The sequence below is a fragment of the Nicotiana tabacum genome, chromosome 4 (genome assembly GCF_000715075.1).
Source record: "Nicotiana tabacum cultivar K326 chromosome 4, ASM71507v2, whole genome shotgun sequence".
NCBI classification, from domain to species: domain Eukaryota; kingdom Viridiplantae; phylum Streptophyta; class Magnoliopsida; order Solanales; family Solanaceae; genus Nicotiana; species Nicotiana tabacum.
The window spans coordinates 11653819-11667945 of NC_134083.1; the positions used below are offsets into that span (position 1 = coordinate 11653819).

The 14127-nt window shown below is 38.3% G+C and overlaps 1 protein-coding gene across 1 annotated transcript; it reads left to right on the forward strand.

Annotated features, from left to right (window-relative positions):
- The first annotated feature begins 6847 nt into the window (after positions 1-6847).
- Positions 6848-8820, forward strand: LOC107786688 (protein ASPARTIC PROTEASE IN GUARD CELL 1-like). Its single transcript, XM_016608207.2, has one exon. It carries the CDS (start codon positions 7050-7052, stop codon positions 8505-8507), a length of 1458 nt encoding a protein of 485 aa, XP_016463693.1. The 5' UTR covers positions 6848-7049; the 3' UTR covers positions 8508-8820.
- The last annotated feature ends 5307 nt before the right edge of the window (positions 8821-14127 follow it).

Sequence of the window (14127 nt, forward strand, 5' to 3'; positions counted from 1 at the left end):
CTAATAGTCACATCCATCCTTGGTCGTTTACCTGCAGATGTTAGTCTAGTTTATAACATGGTTAAAGAGTAATTGAGTTCGTACCTTAGTAGTAGTACCGCTTTAAGTGTGCCACATTCCAGTTGTTCGATAGTTGTACGCTGTTTCCCGCTTCGTGTTTTTACGATTTACGAGCCTTTGCCGGTTATTCTGATAACTCGATATGGTCCTTCCAAGTTCGGTCCCAGCTTCCCCTCGTTCGGGTTCCTGGTGTGTAATGTTACTTTCCTCAACACCAAGTCCCCGACTTGAAAGTGTTGGAGGCTGGATCTTTGGTTGTTATACCTTTCTATTCGTTGTTTCTAGGCGGGAAACCGGACCAGGGCGACCTCCCGCCTTTCATCCAATAGTTCCAGGCTCGTCATCATGGCCTTGCCGTTTGGCTTTTCTGTCGCATATTGGAACCCAAGGCTTGGTTCTCCCTCCTCGGCTGGTATTAAGGCTTGGTTCTCCCTCCTCGGCTGGTATTAAGGCTTCGGCTCCGTAGACCAATGAAAATGGCGTGGCCCCGATGCTAGATTTTGAAGTCGTACGGTATACCCATAGGACTTTGGGCAGGATCTCCTTCCATTTCTCTTTCACACCGGTCAACCTCTTTTTGAGGTTTTGAAGTATGGTCTTGTTTGTTGATTTTGCCTGTCCGTTACCACTAGAGTGATAAGGAGTTGATAGTATCTTCTTGATCTTGTGATCTTCGAAAAGTTTACTTACCTTGCTGCCGATGAATTATTTTGCATTATCACAAACGACCTCGGCCGGTAATCCAAATCGATATATTATATGGTCCCAGATGAACTCAATAATTTCTTTCTCCCATAACTTTTCGAATGCTTGAGCCTCGACCCATTTGAAAAAATAATCAGTCATGAATAGTATGAATTGAGCTTTACCGGGTACCCACGGTAGGGGACCGACAATGTCCATTCCCAACTTCATAAATGGACGCAGGGACAAAACCGAGTGGAGCATTTCTCCCGGTTGATGGATCATCGGGGCATGTCTCTAGCATTCATCACATTTCCGTACGAAGTCCTTCACAACTTTCTCTATCTCGGTCCAGTAATAACCGTGCCTAATCAATTTTCGAACCAAAGATTATGTCCCCGAATGATTTCTGCAAGTACCCTCGTAAACTTCTCTCAGGGAATATTCAGTCTCTCCCGGTCCCAAGCACCTGGCTAGCGGGCCATCGAAAGTTCTCTTGAACAGTGCCCATTCGACCAAGCTAAATCTAGCAGCCTTGGTACGTAGGGCTTTCGATTCTTTGGGATCTGAAGGCAATTTTCGGTCTTTAAGTAATCAATATACTTGTTCCTCCAATCCTAAGTTAGACTTGTTGAGTTTACTTCGGCATGGCCTTCTTCTATCACCGATTTCATGAACTACACTACCATTCTCGAACTGAATTCATCATCATCGACGGACGACCAGAAGTTAGCCAGATCATATGTCTCGCTGTTCTGATCTCGGGTATGTGGTGTAGGGTCCATTCCCTGAATTAATGCAGCGTTACCTATAATTTGTCCAAGTACCTTCGCATCCGTTCTTCTTTTACTTCGAACGTTCCGTTAACTTGGTTCACCACGAGGAGGGAGTCACATTTGGCTTCAATCACCTCGCCCCCAAGGCTTTTAGCCAATTCTAGACCTGCAATCATAGCCTCATACTCGGCCTCATTGTTAGTCAATTTCACAGTTCTAATAGATTGCCTAATTACATTTCCCGTGGGTGGTTTTAATACGATGCCGAGTCCGGAACCCTTCGCGTTCGAGGCCCTGCCCATAGAAAGGGTCCAAATTCCCTAGGTGGTCCCCAAGGATAACAACAATTCCCTCTCGACTCGAGTATTAAGGCCGGCATAAAGTCGGTCACGAAGTCTGCCAAAATCTGAGATTTTATGGCGGTTCGGGGTCGATACTCGATATCGTACTCGCTAATTTCAACGGTCCATTTGGCCAACCGGACCGAGAGCTCGAGTTTGTGCATAATTTTCCTCAGCGGGTAAGAAATTATGACACATATGGGATGGCATTGAAAGTATGGCTTTAGCTTTCTGGAGTCGCTTAGCAAAGCGAATGCCAATTTTTCTAGGTAAGAATACCTTGTTTCGGCCTCGCCTAGAGTTCTACTGACATAGTAAATATGAAATTGCGTACCTTCTTCCTCCTGGACTAAAACTCCACTTACCGCCACCTCGGAAACCGCCAAGTAATGGTACAAATATTCGTCCGCCTTTGGAGTGTGGAGCAGGGGCGGACTCGATAGGTATCATTTGAGTTCTTCTAAAGCTTGCTCGCATTCTGGGGTCCAAGAAAAGTTATTCTTTTTCTTTAATAGTGAGAAGAATCGATGGCTTTTGTCCGAGGACCTCGATATGAACCGACTAAGGATGGCTATACGCCCGGTTAGCCTTTCAACGGCCTTGACGTTATCCACCACAGTGATGTCCTCTATGGCTTTGATTTTGTTGGGATTGATCTTGATCCCTCGATTGGATACCATGAACCCGAGGAACTTTCTCGATCCGACCCCGAATGCGTATTTCTCCGGGTTCAACTTCATATTGTATTTTTTCAATATGTCGAAGGTCTCCTACAAATATTTCAAATGGTCTTCTTCTCGCAGGGACTTGAATAACATGTCGTCAATATAAACTTCCATGGATTCCCCTATCTGTTCTTCAAACATCACGTTTACTAGGAGTTGATAGGTGGCACCGACGTTCTTTAATCCGAATGACATTACATTATAGCAATAGGTGCCGAACTTAGTGATAAAAGAAGTCTTTACTTGATCGCCCGGGTCCATCCGAATTTGGTTGTACCCGGAATAGGCATCGAGAAAATTGAGTATCTCATGCCCGGCCGTCGCATCGATCATTCGATCGATGTTAGGCAAAGGGAAAGAATCCTTGGGGCATGCCTTGTTTAGATATTTGTAATCTATACACATTCTTAGCTTATTCTCTTTTTTAGGCATTACTACTATATTAGCTAACCAGTCTGGGTACTTAACCTCCCGAATGGATCCTATTTTAAGGAGTTTAGATACCTCGTCCTTGATGAATGCATATTTGACCTCAGACTGCGATCCCCTTTTCTGATTAACCGGATGGAACTTTAGGTCCATACTCGGCTTATGAGTGGTTACCTCCGGCGGGATCCTTGTCATGTCAAGATGAGACTAAGCAAAATAATTTATGTTAGCTTTAAGCAAAATCAATGAGTTTTTTCTTGAGCTTGGGGTAAACTCCATGCCCATGTATACCTTTCGATCCGGTGGTGTTCGATTAATATGACTTGCTCCAACTCTTCGATAGTTGATTTGGTGGCGTCAATGTCATCAGGACTTATGAATGATCTCGGGACTCCGTAATCATCCTCCTCGTCTACTCCTCGTTCCTCCGGCTCGGTCGAGACCGGAATCAGTAATTGCTATTTAATTTCTTCCTTTTTGGTCGGCTCCGTGTTCCTTGATGTCGAAACCACGAGCACCGGGATTACCTCATCGACTGCGAACATTTCCTTTGCGGCTGGCTGCTCTCCGTAGACCGTCTTGACTCTTCCCGGCGTAGGTAACTTCAGCACCTAGTGTAAGGTTGAGGGCATCGCCCTCATGTTGTGAACCCACAGCCTTGTGAATAGGGCATTGTACCTCATGTCCCCTTCGATCACGTAGAACTTTGTATCTTGGATCATCCCGATGGTGCTTACTGGCAGGGTTATCTCACCTTTAGTGGTTTTGCATGCCATGTTAAATCCGTTCAACACCCGGACCGCCGGCACTATTTGGTCCTATAACACTAACTTCTCTACGGCCCTCGATCTGATAATGTTGGCCGAGCTACCTAGATCAATCAACACATGTTTAACTTGAGATTTATTTATAAGTACGGATATTACCAGCGCATCGTTGTGTGGTTGCACGATGCCCTCGACATCCTCGTCGCTGAACAAAATGGTTCCCTCCGGAACATAATCTCGGGTGAGTTTTTCCCTTGTGATAGATACTTTAGTGCGCTTTATCCGAGTTGATCGTCCTCGACTCTAATCTTCGACTGGTACATGTTGTGGACGTCGACCCAAGTTACCACCGGGTACTCTACCAAGTTTTCTTTTAGCTGCTGTGAAGCCAAGGAGATTCAGGGGTTAAGTCCTTGGGTAAACGCTTGAACGACCCAATCATCTGTGATTGGAGGTAGGTCTATCCGTTCCATCTAAAACCTCGATACGAATTCCCTGAGCATCTCGTTGTCTCTTTGTTTAACCTTGAAAAGATCCGACTTTCTGGTCTCAACCTTGATGGCCCCGACATGGGCCTTCACGAAAGCATCTGCAAGCATAACAAACGAGTCAATGGAATTTGGGAGTAAGTTGTGATACCATATCATTGCTCTTTTGGACAAAGTCTTCCCGAACTTCTTCAGTAACACTGACTCGATTTTATCATCTTCCAAGTCGTTCTCTTTGATTGCGCATGTATATAGGGCCATATGCTCATTCAGATCCGTGGTTCCGTTATATTTTGGGATGTCGGGCATACGAAACCTCTTAGGGATCGGCTTCGGTGCTGCGCTCGAAGGAAAAGGCTTCTGGATAAACTTCTTGGAATCCGGCCCCTTCAACCATAATCCGGCCCCTTCAAACATTTCAAAGATTAACAATAGGCTAACCCCATCACCTTCGCCTTCGGGCGCTTCTCGAGCCGTTGATCGGAGTCCCCCGTGAACGCTATTTTCGGGATGTGTTGGCAGGTTGACATCGATGGCCACCTGTGAGTTAGCATCAACCGGATCGACAACTGGGACTCTGTTGGGATCAGCAGGAGGTACCTCATTGCTAGGCACCAGATTGTTGTTTTCGCCATGATGTCCAGACTCAGCATCAACGTTCAAGTGGGCAGACTAAGAATTTGATATTTTTTAAACTAACCTGAAATTAAGACTTTAAAGAACAAGCGTAAAATAGAGTGTGTTATAGAGATTTGTATCAAATCGCCACTATTATCCTTATCCCCACGGCGGGCTAAACTGTTTACCCTTAAAATAGATAACAATTAAATTTGTATGTAGTTTTAAGGATATGTGGATTGATTCAACACAAATAATCAAGAATGTTAGATAAACGTATTAAAGACAAAATGAATAATCAAACCAATTGTAGTGTTACGGCCTGATTCGAAATTAGGTTAAACAGTGGTTTTGCCCTTGATTGGACCCTTGGTTCGAAACCAATTGTGAATGAAGAACAACAATAAAGCAAGAACTTTTTAATAGCTAGGAAGCAGAAAAATAGATTTGTATTGCCTTGGTTTGCGTATTACAAATGTGTCTTATCAAAGAAAAAACTTCCCTTATATATAGTAGGAGAGTTTCATACGTAGTACAAGTCTAAAAAAGGTAAAAAAAATTCTCTCTTATTAATTACCGATCTGTAACCGTCATCGAGCGAGATCCACACCATGATATCCGGTCGGTTGCGGATATCACGAACCTCTATCTGTCGCTTATAACCGTACATTGTGTTTTCTGAAGTCTCAGAACTCGTCCCGAGTCTGGGATACGTCATTTTATCAGGTTCGATGGCGATCACTCCGTTCACTTTTCACGGGCCTCGATATAAAGAGCTCCCATCTTCGATTTCGCTCTCATATATTCAGACTCTTACTTTGTTTGATTCACCGGGAGATCGGGTGTGCGTTATCTCCAATTTCACTCGTATACAAAGAAATGGAGGATCGAACTGCTTATAGGTGTAGTATAGAAATTTATACCGCACCATATCATTGGTTTCTTGATTCGGATTAACTAAAGAGTAGGGTTGCTCAAAGAATGTCTTTGCTGCAGTTCCCAAACAAAGCACTAATGTAATTAAATACTTATCTATACATCGCATCACATCAATTTGTCATCGTTACATTCTAAATTGAGGTAAGAAATACATAGTAATTCGCATGGTTAAGTAATAGTAGTAAAAGTTTTTCTAACATACTGATATCATATTTTATAATTTTAATGTAAACACCGGATCCAACGTGAGTGAATATTTTTGTGTAGCAACTATATATAGCCAACTTTAAGTATTGATTGCTCTAACTACCCGCCGTAACCATGGATAGAGTAGTAGCCGTGTAATTAATTTGCCAACTACACTTGCAAGATGCAGAGCAATGGATAAAATCCAGCTCCATACACTCACCTCAAAATTTAAAGGGGAAAAGGTAGGAAGATTTTTTCTTTAACTCAAGAAACAGCCTACGTTAATGAAAAGATTACGCCCGTCGATGTAAAATCCTATCTAAATATGAAATATGGGGGAGAAATGGGTTACAATCATCTTGCACAACTGGAGTTATTATTCTATTTGTCTGATTGGATCTTTTTTAATCTTTAACTACAAAATTGACCTACTTAAAAGATATTTGTTATACAAAAAAGAAAGGGTATGCCACTTTAACTATTTGTTTGTAAATATTTATTCTATGTTTACAAACTCTCTTATTGATATGATTTGAATTAGTACCATAACCCAAGTTGACTCAATGTTTTGGAAGGATGGATTTGGTTTACACCAACGAGTACATTAACCTTTGAACGGGTTTAGGTGAATTATACATTTGTTGGACAACGTTGACAGCTTTAATCTAAAACACAAATGGAGCTGAATAATAGCTAGTTATATGAAATGATTAATACCAATTTATAAAAATAAAAAAAAAAAGGGAAAGGAAAAGAATAAGGACAAAAATGATTAATAAAGAAGAGGAAAAGCAATAATTAATGGTGGCAATATCTTCTCTTCTTTTATAGTTGTAGAACAGAGAGCAGGTATCAAGCTTCTTTCTCTGTTTTAAATGCTTTTGTTTTGATTCAACAGGTCTGACGTGAGCCCCCTCCCTCCCTTTCTTTTCCCTTCCCTTTCGGCTTTCCCCCTCTTCTCCTTCTACTACTTATATCCACTTGTTCCTCTCTTTTCTTCTCCATTCCTTTCATTCTTCCATTTCCTCGAAAAATGGCCCAATTTTGCTTCTTTTTCCCACTTCTTGTCTCTGTTATTTTCGTCCCTTGTGCTCTCTCTCGCTCCTTATCATCTTCAAATCCAATGTCCCAAATCTTTGACGTAGCAGAATCCATTAAGAAAACTGTTCAAGTTCTCTCTCCTGCTTCCCAAGCTTTTCAACAAGAAGCTATTAGAAGTACCCCTTCTAGTTCTTCTTCAATCTCTGTTTCAATTTATCCTCGTTCAGCTCTAGTTAAGACACGTCATAAGGACTATGCATCCCTCACTCTCTCTCGACTCGAACGTGACTCGGCCCGAGTTTCCTCACTGACCATGAAACTCACCCTCTCACTCTCCAACTTTACTCATTCGGATCTCAAGCCGGTTCAAACCATGTTGCAACCCGAAGACCTTCAAACTCCTATTACTTCAGGAGCAAGTCAGGGGAGTGGCGAGTATTTCACTAGGCTCGGGTTGGGCCAGCCGGCTAAGGAATTCTATATGGTTTTAGACACTGGCAGTGACATCACGTGGCTTCAATGTGAGCCGTGTTCCGATTGTTATCAGCAATCGGATCCAATTTTCAACCCGTCGGGTTCTTCCACTTACAGTCGGGTCTCTTGCGATGATGCTCACTGCTCTGCTCTTGAGGTCTCCGCTTGTGGTCCTAACGCGTGTCTGTACCAGGTCTCGTACGGGGATGGCTCGTTCACTGTAGGAGAGTTTGCTACTGAGACGGTGTCGTTTGGGAACTCTGGTTCGTTCTCTAAAGTTGCTATAGGCTGTGGCCATGATAATGAAGGACTCTTCGTCGGCGCCGCTGGTTTGATTGCTCTAGGCGGCGGCACTTTATCTCTACCATCTCAAATCAAAGCGTCGTCGTTTTCGTACTGCTTCGTGGACCGTGACTCTGCTTCGTCGTCCACGCTGGATTTTAACTCGGCACGGCCCGGCGACTCCGTTATTGCTCCGTTACTCCGTAACTCGAGAAGGAGCACTTTCTTCTACGTCGGACTCACCGGAATCAGCGTCGGTGGCCAGATGCTGTCGATTCCGACGTCGGTGTTCCAGGTTGACGGAAGTGGAAACGGCGGGATTATCGTAGACTCCGGTACGGCGGTGACTCGGTTACAGACCACCGCTTACAATGCTTTGCGTGATTCCTTCGTGAAATTAACTCAGAATTTGCCTACCGCCGGGCGGTTCTCACTGTTCGACACTTGCTACGACCTGTCTTCAATGAAGAGAGTGAGTGTTCCGACGGTGGCGTTTCATTTCTCCGACGATAAAACGCTGTCGTTGCACCCGAAGAATTACCTGATACCGGTGGACTCGTCGGGGAAATTCTGCTTGGCTTTTGCTCCGACGGAAGGGTCGCTATCTATTATTGGAAACATACAGCAGCAAGGGACACGTGTCAGTTATGACCTGGCTAACAACCTCGTTGGATTCAGTCCCGACAAATGTTAGAAAATTAGTAGTAGTAATTCCGTATTAGTACGTAGAAACTTTGTGTGGAGATAAAAGAAAATTCGTAGCATCTCCAGTAATAGTAGCTGCATTTTTACAAATATTAATTAATGGTTGTAATTTGTAAAAAATTAAAAAGCACGGCTTTGTTTGAAAAAAAAAGGAGAAAAAAGAAAAGAAAAGAAAAAGGGAGGAAATAAGAAGTAGGTGGCTCCATAATGAAATTATTTATGAATGGTAGGGTTGCTTCTTTTTTTTTTTTTTCCTTTTTTTAAATAAAAAATTCGGAATGAAATTATGTAGTATTTCAATACTCACAGGAAACTGTAAGGTGAAAGATTGAATAGTAGTTGGAACTTAGAAATGACTGTAATTAATGTAAAGGTTGGCAGGATGATAAGAATGGTCCAATATTCATCAATATGAATTGTGAAGTAGGTCTAGAAAGGGCCATTGGCTGGTGATTCTCATAAATACAGGGTAGCCAACTTCTACCACCAAATTAATTCATGACCCATAATATCTATTGCTCCCCATTAATGATACCCTTGTGTTTAATAACTCATAAAAAGGTGAGATAAGTAAATTGAAACAAAAAGGAGTTATGTGTATATCTATTGCTCCCCATTGATTTTTATATTATATGTTATCTGTAACAGTATTTCACTATAGCAACTAGGCCGGGACAGGGAAAAGAGTCGAGTCAATCAAGCTCGACGATCGGGAGAAGCAAAACGAAATCACGATTTGGCCAAAAAAGAAGCAAGGCTATGGATACCATGACCGATCACCATAGATAAAGAAGAATCTTTCTAAATCACTTCGTGTCAGCGGAGTCTTCAAGCATCCGAAATACGTCGGGATTGAAAATGACATAGCGTTCCTGATAGAAAATGATGACTCCTTCAGAAAAACAAACTTATTCAAGTTCTTTTTCCCAAAGAAGTCCCGCTCCGACCACCCGACGAGTCATCTACTTAAAAGGACCCTCCCCGTAGTCCGCCCTTCCTTGAATTATTCGGTCATGCAATACTTATTGAATGCAAAGAGCAAAATTTATTTCGACCCCGTCGTAGTTCTCAATCATTTCGTGGCATCGGGCGTGACTGAACCATCTACGATGGGGAAGCTAATGCACAGAAAAGAAGCTTAGATAAAAGAATACGTTCTTGCATCGCTTTTTTTTGTAGAAAGCTCGACCAATGAGAAAAAGTGTTTGGCCAAAGCCAAAAAGAGGATGGCCACTTTATTCGCCAAGTGAATATCAAAATATTGAAGGAATCGATTCAGTTACAAAGAGGTTTAATCGTGATTAACTAATGTGTGTGAAGACTTGTGTCAAGTATTAATTGTGTAGGTGTAAAAACCGTATTCAAGAAAATTTTCACCAAAGTTATATTGTACTTATAAAAGTTTAAAATACATGGATAGCATAAAAGTTGTTTAGAATATTTGCGTAGATAAGTTAAATCCATGTACAACACCATACCACGTGGTGTGAAAGTTGGACGCAAATTGCAATAAAAAAGAATTCCTAGATTGTGCATGAAATTCTGGGGAAACTGCATCAGCATTACGTCAAAGTCAAACAAGCTAAATTTTGTGATCAATCGTCATGAGGTGGTCTGATCTTCCCAGTTCCCGCACTATGGTTTCTTGTTTTCTTTTAAATGGAAAAAAGAGTGACGAAATATGGACACAAGCAGGGCTGCTCAACACCGATCGAAATCGAAAATCGAACCGTAAAAGTAATGATTTATTGATATCGGGTTATAAGATTAACGGGTGGAGAACGAATTAAAATTTTATTATTAATGGCTTATCAATTTAATAACGGATTATTTAATTTTCTTATCGGATAAACCGTTAACCACGAAATATGAACACTAACTCATGAGCTCTTATCGTCACCCCAAAGCAAAAACTAATTTTTACCTTGCTATCGGCAGAGCTAGGGCTCCGAAAGGGTTCATTCGGATTTCTTTAATCGAAAAATTACACTACATATCGAAAAATTCTGCCACCGGTGAGTTAAGTGACTAGGAAATTTAATTTTTTAACGTGCGCTGTTCTAGATTTAGCTATCACTAACTAAGTTATTAAGAAAATGGCAAATTAGTTTTGTTGGAGTTGAAGCTTGGTAGAGGCTGCTCTAAGGAAGTTCACATGCTTGAGACTAGAATGATATTTAGATAATAAAAGTATTTCATCTGCTCATTTTTACTTGACATGTATATTAAAAATAAATTTTTATTTTTATTTGTTACTTTACATATATCAACAGAAATAATTTTTTTTCTGTTATATTCACAATATTTATTACTCATTTTAAATTATTTTTTTAAATTCAATAAAATATATATTAATTAATATGAGTATTATAATAAATTATATATTTTATTTATTATTTTTTAAGGGGTATAAAAAGTCAAAACGTATCAAATAAAAATGAAGAGAATATATAGGATAGATACAAGAAGAATCTGAGAAGAGTGTGGACAGGACAATTTGTGGATATTGTTGCTTAAGAGGTAGGCCAGAGCTATCCTTTTACTTACCTTTATCTAGTGGGATCAGATACTATAATGACTTCAACTCGTCGGTAGCAAATGTCTTTTGGATTCAGAATTTAAGGTTTATATGATAAATTTTTAAAGTTTTTAGTATTTTTATATTGAATATATTATATATTTATAGTTATAAGTTTATATATTTTAATACTCTTCATGTCTTAAATTATTTATCGTGTTTCTTTTTTATACGTTTTTTAAGAAAATATTAAATATTTTTATTTATATCTTAAGATATAATTTCCCTTCATTTAATACTTACTCATAATTAAGGTATTTATAGTCTTCAAAAATAATTAATATTAATAGTACAATAAGAAAAAAATAATTAATTTACTCTTGAACTTCTAAAACAATAAATAATTTGAGACAACTATTTTTCACACACACACACACACACACACACACACACACACACACACACACACACACACACACACACACACACACACACACACACATATATATATATATATATATATATATATATATATATATATATATATATATATATATATATATATATATATATAAGTGCCGAATTCAAATGAACCCGATATCATAACTCTACATCCGTCTTTAGTCGGTAGCCTTTTAGTTTTGATGTTTTTTTTAGTTATTCAGTATTCAAAATGCATCCACTTGAATTTTTGCCAGTTTGATTGCGGAAAAAAATCTACCAAAAAAAATTCCATTGTCAAAATTCGAATCCGAAGAGGTGTAGTTTCTCAACTATTGAACATCAGCTTTTGATGATATTGTTTTTGGTTGTCCTAATCTGCTTTTTCTTATATTCCCATGCTAAATCAGAACTCGACATATACCCCCGACATTGTTTGGCAAAGATTATGACATGACCCCTCCAATTATGTTTCATGGGAATCAATGCCACCTTTATTTTTATAGTTCCCAAAACATAGTTAGCTAACTAAATCCTATGTCCATTAACTTTTCCTTTTGCAGTTCCATTATCTGCGCGCTGTCAAATTTTTTTGTTACTCCTTCCGGACCACAATAAATGATTTACACCAATTAAAAAAATATAAAATTTTAGACAAAAATAGTTAGTATGATTAAATTATCCTTAATTAAATATTACAATATAGTTAATGTGAGGAGTAAAATACTTTTTAGGGATACGTATATAAGGATAATTTTAAAAAAATAAATTAAATTTTTTCTTAATTATATAAATAGACACTTATTTTGAATCAAAATAAAAAGATAAATTAATTACTTATTTTGGACGGGAGGAAGTAATGAGTTTCTCTTCGACCCGTGATTTAAAAACAGTCAAACCATGGCCTTATTTGAAGTTATGTCCAAAACGAGTGATGTATAAAATATAGTACAAAGAATCTACAGCCCTTCTTCTGCTCTCATGTTCTATGGCTCACGGAGCTAATAGTCACTTGCCATTTCTTTTGGCTCATAAGCTAGCGTTTGACAGTAGATTTTTAAATTTGTTTTGAAAATTTTGATTTAGGTGAAGTTTGATTTGAAACTGAAAATGTGTTTGGACATGATTTTTCAAAACATATTTCACTTTTTATTTGAAAAAACATGAAATATGACTTAGACCCACACGTTCCAAAAACTATCACAAATATCCAATAATACCAAACAAACAAACTTGCTATTTTGTATATACATAACCTTCATTACTTAGATTACACATAGGAAGTCATTACTTATATTACACGTAGGAAGTCATTACTCAGATTACAATCATGCCTATACCACAACGTACAACTAAAATAATTAGCATCAGCGTTTCATGCATTAGAGTACAACATAACAAAATAAAAATAACAGTTAGCTCAATTTTTCTTTAAGTCGTTAAACCATTCGACTTGATTTTTTTCGATCATATGAACGAATATCTTGCGAAAGTTGGGGTTAAGCAAGAAAGACACTGCTGGTGAAAATTTTTCGTCAGCTAAACCATGTTTTTGCAAGACAAATTACAAGTGGGTAGTCACAGCTTCCTCAGAGTAGATATCAATCTCAGTTTCTTTCGAGAGCAGATACAAAGAAAGAAGCAGGAACAAGAGCAGAAATTGAGGTGATTATTTAAATGTGGACTCTTTTACAAACTATAAAAGTTTGGGGTAATATTTAAAAAATATAATGGTCATGTTTTGGCCCAAAATTAGCAATTGATGTGATTTTGGGATTTGGGATTTGGGATCTTGCTAAAATGTGAGCAAAATCTATGACCAAATATGTATTTGCCAAATAAATTCTAAATTTATTTTAGCAAAACTCATGCCCAAACAGGTTATAATGGTTTCTTCGATTTTCTCACCACTCCAGTTTGCGGGTAAATAAACTGTTCTTCGATAAACGCACCAGGTTCCATTCTTGCACTATTGTGTGAGTGTAAATAATATAAGGAAATTCTGTGAAACAAATTAAGTGCATTTTCAGTGGGGTAAAAGAAAAACTTCTCTCATTAAAGGCGAGTTAATTCTTTACCTTTCCCTCCCCCCAAGTAGTTTAGCGGAAATTCAAGTATATTCAAATTTTAAAAAAGTCAATAATTTTTTTTGTCGATGAATAATTTATTAAATTTTTTAGATTAAACTATGCAACATTTAACTAAACAATAATTTTATTTTAATAGAACTATAATTTTATAAATCAAAATAAAGTAACAAAAAGACAACATTAGAAGTTTTACTAATAAAATTAGCTTAAGACCAAAGGAAAGAGAGAGTCGAGAGGATTTGTAGTTTATAGAAAGCTTTTGTTGAAGAAATTTTTGTAGAACTTGACTTTTAATTATAAAAGTTATTTAGGAAATAAGTTTTAGTTAAAAAATTACTTTTAAGAATAGTTATTTATTTCTACACAAATTTTAAATTTAAGTGTTATTTTATTAGGAAAGTTTTTAGATTGAAAATGAACCATATATGGTTCCGTTTAATTTTGACAAATAAAATGGGCAGAACGTTAAACTCGTGAAAAACCTGAACTTATTACTTGAACAAAATCATGTTAAGTTTACGAACATTAATTGATAAATTAAAATAGGAATAATATTAATT